Source organism: Pelobates fuscus, chromosome 1 (assembly GCF_036172605.1).
Source record: "Pelobates fuscus isolate aPelFus1 chromosome 1, aPelFus1.pri, whole genome shotgun sequence".
Taxonomy (NCBI): Eukaryota; Metazoa; Chordata; class Amphibia; order Anura; family Pelobatidae; genus Pelobates; species Pelobates fuscus.
This window is the reverse complement of record NC_086317.1, coordinates 43671790-43685589: the sequence shown is the minus strand read 5'-3', so window position 1 is coordinate 43685589 and position 13800 is coordinate 43671790. Positions and strand designations below refer to the sequence as shown.

Here is a 13800-nt window from a genome sequence, read left to right as displayed (position 1 = left end):
AATTCAATAGAACTTTCCCACGCTGTGTAAAATGACACAGAGCACTGTGATTGGATGGATTTCAAGCCACTCAGAGTGCTCTGTGTCATTTTACACAGCATGGGAAAGTTCTTTGGAATTTTACCACGCTGTGAAAAATGACAAAGAGCACTTTGATTGCCTTAACCCCTTAAGGACACATGACGTGTGTGACACGTCATGATTCCCTTTTATTCCAGAAGTTTGGTCCTTAAGGGGTTAAACCAACCAATCAGAGTGTTCTTAGCCTAATTGCAGGGTGGGGCAAGGCTTTATAAGCCTTCCCCCGCCCTGCAGAGCTCAGTCTGCGCAGAGCCCTCCATGGGTGAAGATGGATTATTTTTTTTTGCGTTGGGATTTTTATTTTATTTTAAATTTGACGAGTATGATAGCTTTTTATTTGGCCTTTTTTGGGGCTGAAAAATGAAGATTTTAGAAAAAAGAAGACGTCAAATGGTAAGTTTAATTTTTGTTTACAGGTTAGTTATTTTATTCCCCCCTTACTATTTTTAGGGTGAGGGGAGAAGGTAGGGGATAGTTTTATTTGGGTGGGGGGTGACTAGGGGCTTGGGACCACTAGTCACCTTGATTGGGGGGGGATTTTTTTTTAGGGCCCCCACCCACCGATCAGGGGTGGGGGCCAGGGGGGGAGGACATTAGGTCCCCCCCTTTATTGTTTTTTAGGGCCCCCACCCGCCGCTCAGGGGTGAGGGCCGGGGGGGGGAGGACACTAGGTCCCCCCTCCACCATACTCATATAGGGCCCCCACCCACCGCTCAGGGGGGAGGAGAGGGGGGCGGTTAGTAGCTTTTTTGGGGGTTTTTTTTAAACAGTGAGCAGCCGCAGGCTGATCACTGTTTACTAGACATACCCCTACTCGCAGTATAGCGAGTAGGGGCATAATTTACTAATACTAAGTAATCTTTACTTAGTATTAGTAAAGTTGGCTGAAAGACCAATTTAGGTCTTTCAGCCTTTTAGTAGATAGCTCTCTGATACCGTGGGAATTAGGGGGTTATCTACTAAGCGGGTGCAAGATGCAGCCACAGCACGAATAGGATCAGAGTTTCATTCATTCGAATGAAATTGCGATCCGAACAAAGTCCCGAATTGCATCCTAACACGAATGGAGAAACTCTTCTCATTCTGTTAGGATGCAATTCGGCAGTTTTGCCGGCTTTCTGTCTAAGTGACAGGAGGTTCGGCAATACTGACAGGAAGCATTGTGGGAACAGGGAGGAAAGCTAAGAATTATGGGAACATTGCTCTGATCAGCGGAAATGAAGCACACTTTGTTCCTCCGCTGGTCAGAGCTGGTCAAGCGGAGGAAACCTCCATAAAGGCAAAGAGTCCCTACTTTGTCTTATGATTTTAAAGAAAACTAAAGAAGACAGGAAGAAAAGAATAACAGATCCCGAGAGAGGGGGAGAAGAGGAAGAAATTGAGGAAAGGTAAGTTCGGCATGACAGTGCTGCTTTAACTTGGTCTGATTTTTACTTCTCCCCTTAAAAAACAATTCTGTGTCCAGTGTCAGCATACTATCTCTCATGCTGCTTCCTACATCTCACTCCATGCTCTCCAGACTGCATTAAAACCAACCTATTCAAAAAGGTAACTTACCATGATCTGCCGATAAACAGAAAATAAGTCCCTTTTGCACACTCACTGAGGCCCCCATTTATGCATAAGAGGAGGTTTGGCTATTTGCATCATGCAGTAATATTTATTCACCTGGAGAGAGGAAGGAGGTCTAAGCCAACTTCACATAGCCACCAAATAATAGGTTGAAGACGGATGTCTTCCATTTACATTTGTCCCAGATGTACATCTGGTGTATCAGCTAGTGAACTGCAGAGCTGCCATTGCACAGAACAGTACTATAAATTACATTGCCTGTACAACATGTATGTAACATGTGGCAAAATAATGGCACAAAGTTTTATTGCTGTTAGCTTATTAGTTTTTACAACACGGCAATGTCATTAGCTACCTGAGAACAAGCATTACTGACTGCTAGTATCAATCCTGTGCATATTGGGTGTCATTCGGCAACATGCTGGCAACAAGCAAACAATGGCCGCGTGGACCTCTCAGTGCCCGCTATTACTTCCCTCAGCGACAGATCAGGCTGCAGGGAGAATTTAACCTCTGGGTGGAATTCTAGGCAAGTATTTACATTCTTAATTTTCTTGTTGTGTAACAATACAACAGGAGCTCTAATTCTCACTTTTGATTTCATCAAAAATGTTTCCCATATTCCAAATATAAATGAGAGAGTGCTGAGAACAGACAACAGCTCAATTAGCCTGCCCTTTGGTGGATCCCCGCTCAGTTCTCAAGCTGGTTTTAGCTTATCTTCTGCCATTACAAAGAGAACAGGACCATGCATCTCAGGCTGATTCCACCCAAAAGGGCAGAACAGATCTGAAATACAGGCTGTCTCTCTCTGCAAGAGAGTTACAGCAACCCCAGACAATCGTTTCAGCGTAGTTAGGCATCATCAGTGAGGTATAGCCAATGTCTCTCTAGGCACCGTGAGTAAGGGATTCACATCTGGATTACCCTTTAAACTTAAGTAAATGACAATAACAAAAACAAGGCAAGGAACTGGACATTAAAAACCACTTATGTTTGTAATAGACAGTTTCACTTACGCATGGCACAATTATATGGTGTAGAGACTCCTTTATTCATTACGAACACAGCCCCAGAGCTGCCTTTTCCAACATGCTTCACCTCAATTTTCTCAATGCGGGGATGCAGAGATAACTGCCTCTCTTTCTCTCTGTTAAACAATTCTGTGCGCATCCGGGAGATCTCTTCATTTGTGAGTCGCGTTGCTGGAACTGTTGAGTAAAACCCTGGAAAAACAGTATTTATGGTTAGTCGTATAACATAATGATGGCTACAAGGAATTGGCTTTATCCATTGCAGTAGCAATGTCACTATTGGAGGTCTTTGCAAATTCAACAAAGTCCGCAGAAAGTGACAGTGCCACTTTAAGGGTGACAGTAACCAGGGGGAGACTGCGTCCACACTCAGGGGGGTGACAGTAACCAGGGGGAGACTGCGTCCACACTCAGGGGGGTGACAGTAACCAGGGGGAGACTGCGTCCACACTCAGGGGGGTGACAGTAAGAGGGAGGCCGCGTCCACACTCAGGGGGGTGACAGTAAGAGGGAGGCCGCGTCCACACTCAGGGGGGTGACAGTAAGAGGGAGGCCGCGTCCACACTCAGGGGGGTGACAGTAAGAGGGAGGCCGCGTCCGCACTGGGGGGTGACAGTTAGAGGGAGGCCGCGTCCGCACTGGGGGGTGACAGTAAGAGGGAGGCCCCGTCCGCACTGGGGGGTGACAGTAAGAGGGAGGCCGCGTCCGCACTGGGGGGTGACAGTAAGAGGGAGGCCGCGTCCGCACTGGGGGGTGACAGTAAGAGGGAGGCCGCGTCCGCACTGGGGGGTGACAGTAAGAGGGAGGCCGCGTCCGCACTGGGGGGTGACAGTAAGAGGGAGGCCGCGTCCGCACTGGGGGGTGACAGTAAGAGGGAGGCCGCGTCCGCACTGGGGGGTGACAGTAAGAGGGAGGCCGCGTCCGCACTGGGGGGTGACAGTAAGAGGGAGGCCGCGTCCGCACTGGGGGGTGACAGTAAGAGGGAGGCCGCGTCCGCACTGGGGGGTGACAGTAAGAGGGAGGCCGCGTCCGCACTGGGGGGTGACAGTAAGAGGGAGGCCGCGTCCGCACTGGGGGGTGACAGTAAGAGGGAGGCCGCGTCCGCACTGGGGGGTGACAGTAAGAGGGAGGCCGCGTCCGCACTGGGGGGTGACAGTAAGAGGGAGGCCGCGTCCGCACTGGGGGGTGACAGTAAGAGGGAGGCCGCGTCCGCACTGGGGGGTGACAGTAAGAGGGAGGCCGCGTCCGCACTGGGGGGTGACAGTAAGAGGGAGGCCGCGTCCGCACTGGGGGGTGACAGTAAGAGGGAGGCCGCGTCCGCACTGGGGGGTGACAGTAAGAGGGAGGCCGCGTCCGCACTGGGGGGTGACAGTAAGAGGGAGGCCGCGTCCGCACTGGGGGGTGACAGTAAGAGGGAGGCCGCGTCCGCACTGGGGGGTGACAGTAAGAGGGAGGCCGCGTCCGCACTGGGGGTGACAGTAAGAGGGAGGCCGCGTCCGCACTGGGGGGTGACAGTAAGAGGGAGGCCGCGTCCGCACTGGGGGGTGACAGTAAGAGGGAGGCCGCGTCCGCACTGGGGGGTGACAGTAAGAGGGAGGCCGCGTCCGCACTGGGGGGTGACAGTAAGAGGGAGGCCGCGTCGGCACTGGGGGGTGACAGTAAGAGGGAGGCCGCGTCGGCACTGAGGGGTGACAGTAAGAGGGAGGCCGCGTCGGCACTGAGGGGTGACAGTAAGAGGCAGGCCGCGTCGGCACTGAGGGGTGACAGTAAGAGGCAGGCCGCGTCGGCACTGAGGGGTGACAGTAAGAGGGAGGCCGCGTCGGCACTGAGGGGTGACAGTAAGAGGGAGGCCGCGTCGGCACTGAGGGGTGACAGTAAGAGGGAGGCCGCGTCGGCACTGAGGGGTGACAGTAAGAGGGAGGCCGCGTCGGCACTGAGGGGTGACAGTAAGAGGGAGGCCGCGTCGGCACTGAGGGGTGACAGTAAGAGGGAGGCCGCGTCCGCACTGAGGGGTGACAGTAAGAGGGAGGCCGCGTCCGCACTGAGGGGTGACAGTAAGAGGGAGGCCGCTACGGCACTGAGAGGTGACAGTAAGAGGGAGGCCGCGCCCGCACTGAGGGGCCACTCTCAGGGGGGTGACTGCGGCCACTCTCAGGGGGGTGACTGCGGCCACTCTCAGGGGGGTGACTGCGGCCACTCTCAGGGGGGTGACTGCGGCCACTCTCAGGGGGGTGACTGCGGCCACTCTCAGGGGGGTGACTGCGGCCACTCTCAGGGGGGTGACTGCGGCCACTCTCAGGGGGGTGACTGCAGCCACTCTCAGGGGGGTGACTGCAGCCACTCTCAGGGGGGTGACTGCAGCCACTCTCAGGGGTGACAGTAAGGGGGAGACCGCGCCTGCACTGAGGGGTGACAGTAAGAGGGAGACCGCGCCCGCACTGAGGGGTGACAGTAAGAGGGAGGGGGCGCCTGCAGGGGGGTGACTGCGGCCACTCCCAGGGGGGTGACTGCGGCCACTCCCAGGGGGGTGACTGCGGCCACTCCCAGGGGGGTGACTGCGGCCACTCCCAGGGGGGTGACTGCGGCCACTCCCAGGGGGGTGACTGCGGCCACTCCCAGGGGGGTGACTGCGGCCACTCCCAGGGGGGTGACTGCGGCCACTCCCAGGGGGGTGACTGCGGCCACTCCCAGGGGGGTGACTGCGGCCACTCCCAGGGGGGTGACAGTAGGGGTTGACTGCGTCCACACTGAGACAGTAAGGGGTTGACTGCGTCCACACTGAGACAGTAAGGGGTTGACTGCGTCCACACTGAGACAGTAAGGGGTTGACTGCGTCCACACTGAGACAGTAAGGGGTTGACTGCGTCCACACTGAGACAGTAAGGGGTTGACTGCGTCCACACTGAGACAGTAAGGGGTTGACTGCGTCCACACTGAGACAGTAAGGGGTTGACTGCGTCCACACTGAGACAGTAAGGGGTTGACTGCGTCCACACTGAGACAGTAAGGGGTTGACTGCGTCCACACTGAGACAGTAAGGGGTTGACTGCGTCCACACTGAGACAGTAAGGGGTTGACTGCGTCCACACTGAGACAGTAAGGGGTTGACTGCGTCCACACTGAGACAGTAAGGGGTTGACTGCGTCCACACTGAGACAGTAAGGGGTTGACTGCGTCCACACTGAGGGGGTGACTGCGTCCACACTGAGGGGGTGACAGTAAGGGGTTGACTGCGTCCACACTGAGGGGGTGACAGTAAGGGGTTGACTGCGTCCACACTGAGGGGGTGACAGTAAGGGGTTGACTGCGTCCACACTGAGGGGGTGACAGTAAGGGGTTGACTGCGTCCACACTGAGGGGGTGACAGTAAGGGGTTGACTGCGTCCACACTGAGGGGGTGACAGTAAGGGGTTGACTGCGTCCACACTGAGGGGGTGACAGTAAGGGGTTGACTGCGTCCACACTGAGGGGGTGACAGTAAGGGGTTGACTGCGTCCACACTGAGGGGGTGACAGTAAGGGGTTGACTGCGTCCACACTGAGGGGGTGACAGTAAGGGGTTGACTGCGTCCACACTGAGGGGGTGACAGTAAGGGGTTGACTGCGTCCACACTGAGGGGGTGACAGTAAGGGGTTGACTGCGTCCACACTGAGGGGGTGACAGTAAGGGGTTGACTGCGTCCACACTGAGGGGGTGACAGTAAGGGGTTGACTGCGTCCACACTGAGGGGGTGACAGTAAGGGGTTGACTGCGTCCACACTGAGGGGGTGACAGTAAGGGGTTGACTGCGTCCACACTGAGGGGGTGACAGTAAGGGGTTGACTGCGTCCACACTGAGGGGGTGACAGTAAGGGGTTGACTGCGTCCACACTGAGGGGGTGACAGTAAGGGGTTGACTGCGTCCACACTGAGGGGGTGACAGTAAGGGGTTGACTGCGTCCACACTGAGGGGGTGACAGTAAGGGGTTGACTGCGTCCACACTGAGGGGGTGACAGTAAGGGGTTGACTGCGTCCACACTGAGACAGTAAGGGGTTGACTGCGTCCACACTGAGACAGTAAGGGGTTGACTGCGTCCACACTGAGACAGTAAGGGGTTGACTGCGTCCACACTGAGGGGGTGACTGCGTCCACACTGAGGGGGTGACAGTAAGGGGTTGACTGCGTCCACACTGAGGGGGTGACAGTAAGGGGTTGACTGCGTCCACACTGAGGGGGTGACAGTAAGGGGTTGACTGCGTCCACACTGAGGGGGTGACAGTAAGGGGTTGACTGCGTCCACACTGAGGGGGTGACAGTAAGGGGTTGACTGCGTCCACACTGAGGGGGTGACAGTAAGGGGTTGACTGCGTCCACACTGAGGGGGTGACAGTAAGGGGTTGACTGCGTCCACACTGAGGGGGTGACAGTAAGGGGTTGACTGCGTCCACACTGAGGGGGTGACAGTAAGGGGTTGACTGCGTCCACACTGAGGGGGTGACAGTAAGGGGTTGACTGCGTCCACACTGAGGGGGTGACAGTAAGGGGTTGACTGCGTCCACACTGAGGGGGTGACAGTAAGGGGTTGACTGCGTCCACACTGAGGGGGTGACAGTAAGGGGTTGACTGCGTCCACACTGAGGGGGTGACAGTAAGGGGTTGACTGCGTCCACACTGAGGGGGTGACAGTAAGGGGTTGACTGCGTCCACACTGAGGGGGTGACAGTAAGGGGTTGACTGCGTCCACACTGAGGGGGTGACAGTAAGGGGTTGACTGCGTCCACACTGAGGGGGTGACAGTAAGGGGTTGACTGCGTCCACACTGAGGGGGTGACAGTAAGGGGTTGACTGCGTCCACACTGAGGGGGTGACAGTAAGGGGTTGACTGCGTCCACACTGAGGGGGTGACAGTAAGGGGTTGACTGCGTCCACACTGAGGGGGTGACAGTAAGGGGTTGACTGCGTCCACACTGAGGGGGTGACAGTAAGGGGTTGACTGCGTCCACACTGAGGGGGTGACAGTAAGGGGTTGACTGCGTCCACACTGAGGGGGTGACAGTAAGGGGTTGACTGCGTCCACACTGAGGGGGTGACAGTAAGGGGGTGACTGCGCCCACACTGAGGGGTGACAGTAAGGGGGTAACTGCGTCCACACTGAGGGGTGACAGTAAGGGAGTGACTGCGTCCACACTGAGGGGGTGACAGTAAGGGGTTTGTCTGCGCCCACACTGAGGGGTGACAGTAAGGGGGTGACTGCGCCCACACTGAGGGTTGACAGTAAGGGAGTGACTGCGTCCACACTGAGGGTTGACAGTAAGGGAGTGACTGCGTCCAGACTGAGGGTTGACAGTAAGAGGGAGACTGCGTCCGCACTGAGGGGTGACAGTAAGGGGTTGACTGCGTCCACACTGAGGGGGTGACAGTAAGGGGTTGACTGCGTCCACACTGAGGGGGTGACAGTAAGGGGTTGACTGCGTCCACACTGAGGGGGTGACAGTAAGGGGTTGACTGCGTCCACACTGAGGGGGTGACAGTAAGGGGGTGACTGCGCCCACACTGAGGGGTGACAGTAAGGGGGTAACTGCGTCCACACTGAGGGGTGACAGTAAGGGAGTGACTGCGTCCACACTGAGGGGGTGACAGTAAGGGGTTTGTCTGCGCCCACACTGAGGGGTGACAGTAAGGGGGTGACTGCGCCCACACTGAGGGTTGACAGTAAGGGAGTGACTGCGTCCACACTGAGGGTTGACAGTAAGGGAGTGACTGCGTCCAGACTGAGGGTTGACAGTAAGAGGGAGACTGCGTCCGCACTGAGGGGTGACAGTAAGGGGTTGACTGCGTCCACACTGAGGGGGTGACAGTAAGGGGTTGACTGCGTCCACACTGAGGGGGTGACAGTAAGGGGTTGACTGCGTCCACACTGAGGGGGTGACAGTAAGGGGTTGACTGCGTCCACACTGAGGGGGTGACAGTAAGGGGTTGACTGCGTCCACACTGAGGGGGTGACAGTAAGGGGTTGACTGCGTCCACACTGAGGGGGTGACAGTAAGGGGTTGACTGCGTCCACACTGAGGGGGTGACAGTAAGGGGTTGACTGCGTCCACACTGGGGGGGTGACAGTAAGGGGTTGACTGCGTCCACACTGAGGGGGTGACAGTAAGGGGTTGACTGCGTCCACACTGAGGGGGTGACAGTAAGGGGTTGACTGCGTCCACACTGAGGGGGTGACAGTAAGGGGTTGACTGCGTCCACACTGAGGGGGTGACAGTAAGGGGTTGACTGCGTCCACACTGAGGGGGTGACAGTAAGGGGTTGACTGCGTCCACACTGAGGGGGTGACAGTAAGGGGTTGACTGCGTCCACACTGAGGGGGTGACAGTAAGGGGTTGACTGCGTCCACACTGAGGGGGTGACAGTAAGGGGTTGACTGCGTCCACACTGAGGGGGTGACAGTAAGGGGTTGACTGCGTCCACACTGAGGGGGTGACAGTAAGGGGTTGACTGCGTCCACACTGAGGGGGTGACAGTAAGGGGTTGACTGCGTCCACACTGAGGGGGTGACAGTAAGGGGTTGACTGCGTCCACACTGAGGGGGTGACAGTAAGGGGTTGACTGCGTCCACACTGAGGGGGTGACAGTAAGGGGTTGACTGCGTCCACACTGAGGGGGTGACAGTAAGGGGTTGACTGCGTCCACACTGAGGGGGTGACAGTAAGGGGTTGACTGCGTCCACACTGAGGGGGTGACAGTAAGGGGTTGACTGCGTCCACACTGAGGGGGTGACAGTAAGGGGTTGACTGCGTCCACACTGAGGGGGTGACAGTAAGGGGTTGACTGCGTCCACACTGAGGGGGTGACAGTAAGGGGTTGACTGCGTCCACACTGAGGGGGTGACAGTAAGGGGTTGACTGCGTCCACACTGAGGGGGTGACAGTAAGGGGTTGACTGCGTCCACACTGAGGGGGTGACAGTAAGGGGGTGACTGCGTCCACACTGAGGGGGTGACAGTAAGGGGGTGACTGCGCCCACACTGAGGGGTGACAGTAAGGGGGTGACTGCGCCCACACTGAGGGGTGACAGTAAGGGGGTGACTGCGCCCACACTGAGGGGTGACAGTAAGGGGGTGACTGCGCCCACACTGAGGGGTGACAGTAAGGGGGTGACTGCGCCCACACTGAGGGGTGACAGTAAGGGGGTGACTGCGCCCACACTGAGGGGTGACAGTAAGGGGGTGACTGCGCCCACACTGAGGGGTGACAGTAAGGGGGTGACTGCGCCCACACTGAGGGTTGACAGTAAGGGAGTGACTGCGTCCACACTGAGGGTTGACAGTAAGGGAGTGACTGCGTCCACACTGAGGGTTGACAGTAAGGGAGTGACTGCGTCCACACTGAGGGTTGACAGTAAGAGGGAGACTGCGTCCGCACTGAGGGGTGACAGTAAGAGGGAGACTGCGTCCGCACTGAAGGGTGACAGTAAGAGGGTGACAGTAAGAGGGTGACAGTAAGAGGGTGACAGTAAGAGGGTGACAGTAAGAGGGTGACAGTAAGAGGGTGACAGTAAGAGGGTGACAGTAAGAGGGTGACAGTAAGAGGGTGACAGTAAGAGGGTGACAGTAAGAGGGTGACAGTAAGAGGGTGACAGTAAGAGGGTGACAGTAAGAGGGTGACAGTAAGAGGGTGACAGTAAGAGGGTGACAGTAAGAGGGTGACTGCGTCCACACTGAGGGGTGACAGTAAGAGGGAGACTGCGTCCACACTGAGGGGTGACAGTAAGAGGGAGACTGCGTCCACACTGAGGGGTGACAGTAAGAGGGAGACTGCGTCCACACTGAGGGGTGACAGTAAGAGGGAGACTGCGTCCACACTGAGGGGTGACAGTAAGAGGGAGACTGCGTCCGCACTGAGAGGGGGACAGTAAGAGGGGGACAGTAAGAGGGGGACAGTAAGAGGGGGACAGAGGGGGACAGTAAGAGGGGGACAGTAAGAGGGGGACAGTAAGAGGGGGACAGTAAGAGGGAGACAGTAAGAGGGAGACAGTAAGAGGGAGACAGTAAGAGGGAGACTGCGTCCACACTGAGGGGTAACAGTAAGAGCTAGACTGCGTCCGCACTGAGGGGTGACAGTAAGAGGGTGACTGCGTCCGCACTGAGGGGTGACAGTAAGAGGGTGACTGCGTCCGCACTGAGGGGTGACAGTAAGGGGGTGACTGCATCCGCACTGAGGGGTGACAGTAAGAGGTAGACTGCGTCCGCACTGAGGGGTGACAGTAAGAGGGTGACAGCGTCCGCACTGAGGGGTGACAGTAAGGAGGTGACTGCGTCCGCACTGAGGGGTGACAGTAAGGGGGTGACTGCGTCCGCACTGAGGGGTGACAGTAAGAGGGAGACTGAATGCTAGGTATACTATTAAGTTATTAAGTATAGATGTGGCTGTCAGACCATGCAAGGTTTATACAGATTATAGATTAACATGGTTTAAAGAAAGGAAATGCCCACATCTTGTGTGAACCCCAACTTACTGCCCCGCACCGCCCGCAGCACACAGCTCCCCGCTTTCACCGGACTCAGCCACATCTTAACTCAGACAGGCAAAGTGACATTCACCAGCGTGCTGCCTACCGGCCGGGTCCGTGCACAAATCGTTCCCCACTGGAAGGAAACAGAAACCCATTTCCTAACGTTCCGTGCGAACATTCTGGTCAATGCCCACCAGAGGGCGCTCCCCACCTACAATTCACAATCGAGAAACTGAACGACACCAGCACGTGTAACTGTCCGACATGTTTCTTACTGGCAAAACTACTGGCAAAGTGTGCTATTCAATAGTTGTTCCTCCACAATAAAAATAATACAGCATTTCACGTTACCATATATTTATAATAAAAAAAAATAAAAAAAAAATGGCTACATCACATGTTTGTATTCACATTATAGGTATGCACTGTCAGAGGTTTAGGGATGTTATAATACCTCTACATAGCTCACAAGTGTCCCTGTTTGGGAGAGACAGTCCCTCTTCTGCACACAAATCCCCCCTGTGCCTCTTTTCTAGGAGCTCCACAGGGCCCACCTTCAAATCCCGCTGAAAGGAATAGACACAAACACATGCACTGATACAAAAGAACACAGATACACACACACAAAGATACACACATATACATACTAACACATAAACATACTGAAACAGACATAAACACGTATACAGACACACAGACATAAATAGTGACACACAGACACATACTATTGTTATTATTATTATTATTATTATTATTATTATTACTGGTATTTATAGAGCGCCAGCATATTCCGTAGCGCTTTACAATATTATAAGAGGGGGGATTTAAGTATAAATAGGACAATTACAAACACAGGAACGATAGGTTGAAGAGGACCCTGCTAAAACAAGCTTACAGTCTGTAGGAGTTGGGGTATAAAACACATTAGGACAGGAAATAGCAATCAAATAAGGTGGGAGTGAACCAGAGCTGGAGGAGAGAGTAAAGTGCTGCCATTTAGGAGAGAGGAAGATACAGGTATGTGAGGTAGAGGTTACTCTGGGAGGCCAAACGCTTTCCTAAAGAGATGGGTTTTAAGGCACTTCTTAAATGATTGAAGACTATGGGAGAGTCTGATGGCGGTAGGCAGGCTATTCCATAGGAAGGGAGTCGCCCGCGAGAAGTCCTGCAAGCGGGAGTTGGCTGTACGGGTGCGAGCAGCGGACAGGAGAAGGTCACGGGCAGAGCGGAGAGACCGAGAAGGGGCATACCTGCGGATCAGTGAAGAGATATAAGAGGGGCTAGAATTGGTCAATGCTTTATAGGTATGGGTTAGCACTTTGAATTGACTCCTATAGGATACAGGAAGCCAATGTAAGGACTGACAGAGGGGAGAGGTGTGAGAGGACCAACTGGAGAGGAAAATCAGTCTGGCGGCAGCATTCATTACAGACTGTAGCGGGGCAATACGACTTGTGGGAAGATCAATCAGGATAGAGTTACAATAATCCATGCGGGAACTTACTAGAGCATGGACAAGCTGCTTGGTAGCATCTTGTGTAAGAAAAGGGCGGATGCGGGCGATGTTTTTAAGGTGGAATCTACAGGATTTGGTAACAGACTGGATGTGAGGCTCAAAGGTGAGGCCAGAGTCAAGTATGACACCAAGACAGCGTGCTTGCAAAGACAGACTGATGTGGCTACCACTCACTTGAAGGGAGAGCGAAAGAGGGGGATCAGTATTAGGAGGAAGAAAGACAAGGATTTCAGGAGAGATTGAGTTTCGAAAAGCGGGAGGACATCCAGTCAGAGGTCTGGGGAGGAGAGGTATATCTAAGTGTCATAAGCGTACAGGTGGTATTGGAATCCAAATGAGGTAATAAGTTTGCCAAGAGAGAGGCGGTATCAAGAGAAAAAAGAATACTTACAAAGATATCTCTAAGAGACAGAGAGGGGTATTTTTATATACACCCCTATATATTTATTACCCTTAATAGCTTTGTTACAATGCTGGCGCCCATCCCATGTGTTCCCTATTAAGGATTAATAAATAAATAGGGGTGTATATAAAAAATACCCCTTTCTGTCTCATTAGATATATCTTTGCCAAAAGCTCAAGAAAGCAAGGCGAAGGGGTCAGTGTAGGACCCGCTTAGGGTGGTCTGCTTTGACGTTGGCAGGCGGGCATTCCCTCCAATGGCCATTGGAGTAACTAAATGGCCTCCATTTGTTTAAATATACTTAGGGATTAAGGAGAGAGTGCAGGTAACTTGTTTTTCTTAGGTTTTAATATATACATGTGTTAATTATATATATGCTTTATTATTGAGTCTAGTATGAATAGACAACTATAAGCAGGAAATGCTATACACCTGAGAAATATAATTAGATGGTGCATATATTCAGCCTTAATCCCCCAAGCACTCTATCTTGAAAAAGCCCAATCTAACGGGCGAAACGCGTAGATCGTGTTTGGCGGGATTCTTGAATTTGAATTTGTAAAGGCGAGCACAGCACTACCTGACAGCCGCGCTCCAGGGTAGGTATCGGTCTGCGTGCACAGGACCGGTTTGCAAACAACTATTAACGGAGTGGTAACTTCATCAATACTGGCTTGTACACTGTACTACTTATGCTTT

General features: G+C 54.2%; 1 protein-coding gene across 1 annotated transcript in view; it reads right to left on the bottom strand.

Annotated features, from left to right (window-relative positions):
- The window catches only part of MRPL39 (mitochondrial ribosomal protein L39), a 125899-nt gene extending 114565 nt beyond the window's left edge, over nucleotides 1-11334 (bottom strand). Inside the window, exons 1-2 of the mRNA XM_063448303.1 lie at nucleotides 11186-11334; nucleotides 2673-2879 (exon numbers count right to left, since the gene is read on the bottom strand). Of these exons, the coding sequence (XP_063304373.1) occupies nucleotides 2673-2879; nucleotides 11186-11240 (262 nt within the window). The 5' untranslated portion in view covers nucleotides 11241-11334. The remainder of the gene's footprint in view (nucleotides 1-2672; nucleotides 2880-11185) is intronic.
- Between the last annotated feature and the right edge of the window lie 2466 nt (nucleotides 11335-13800).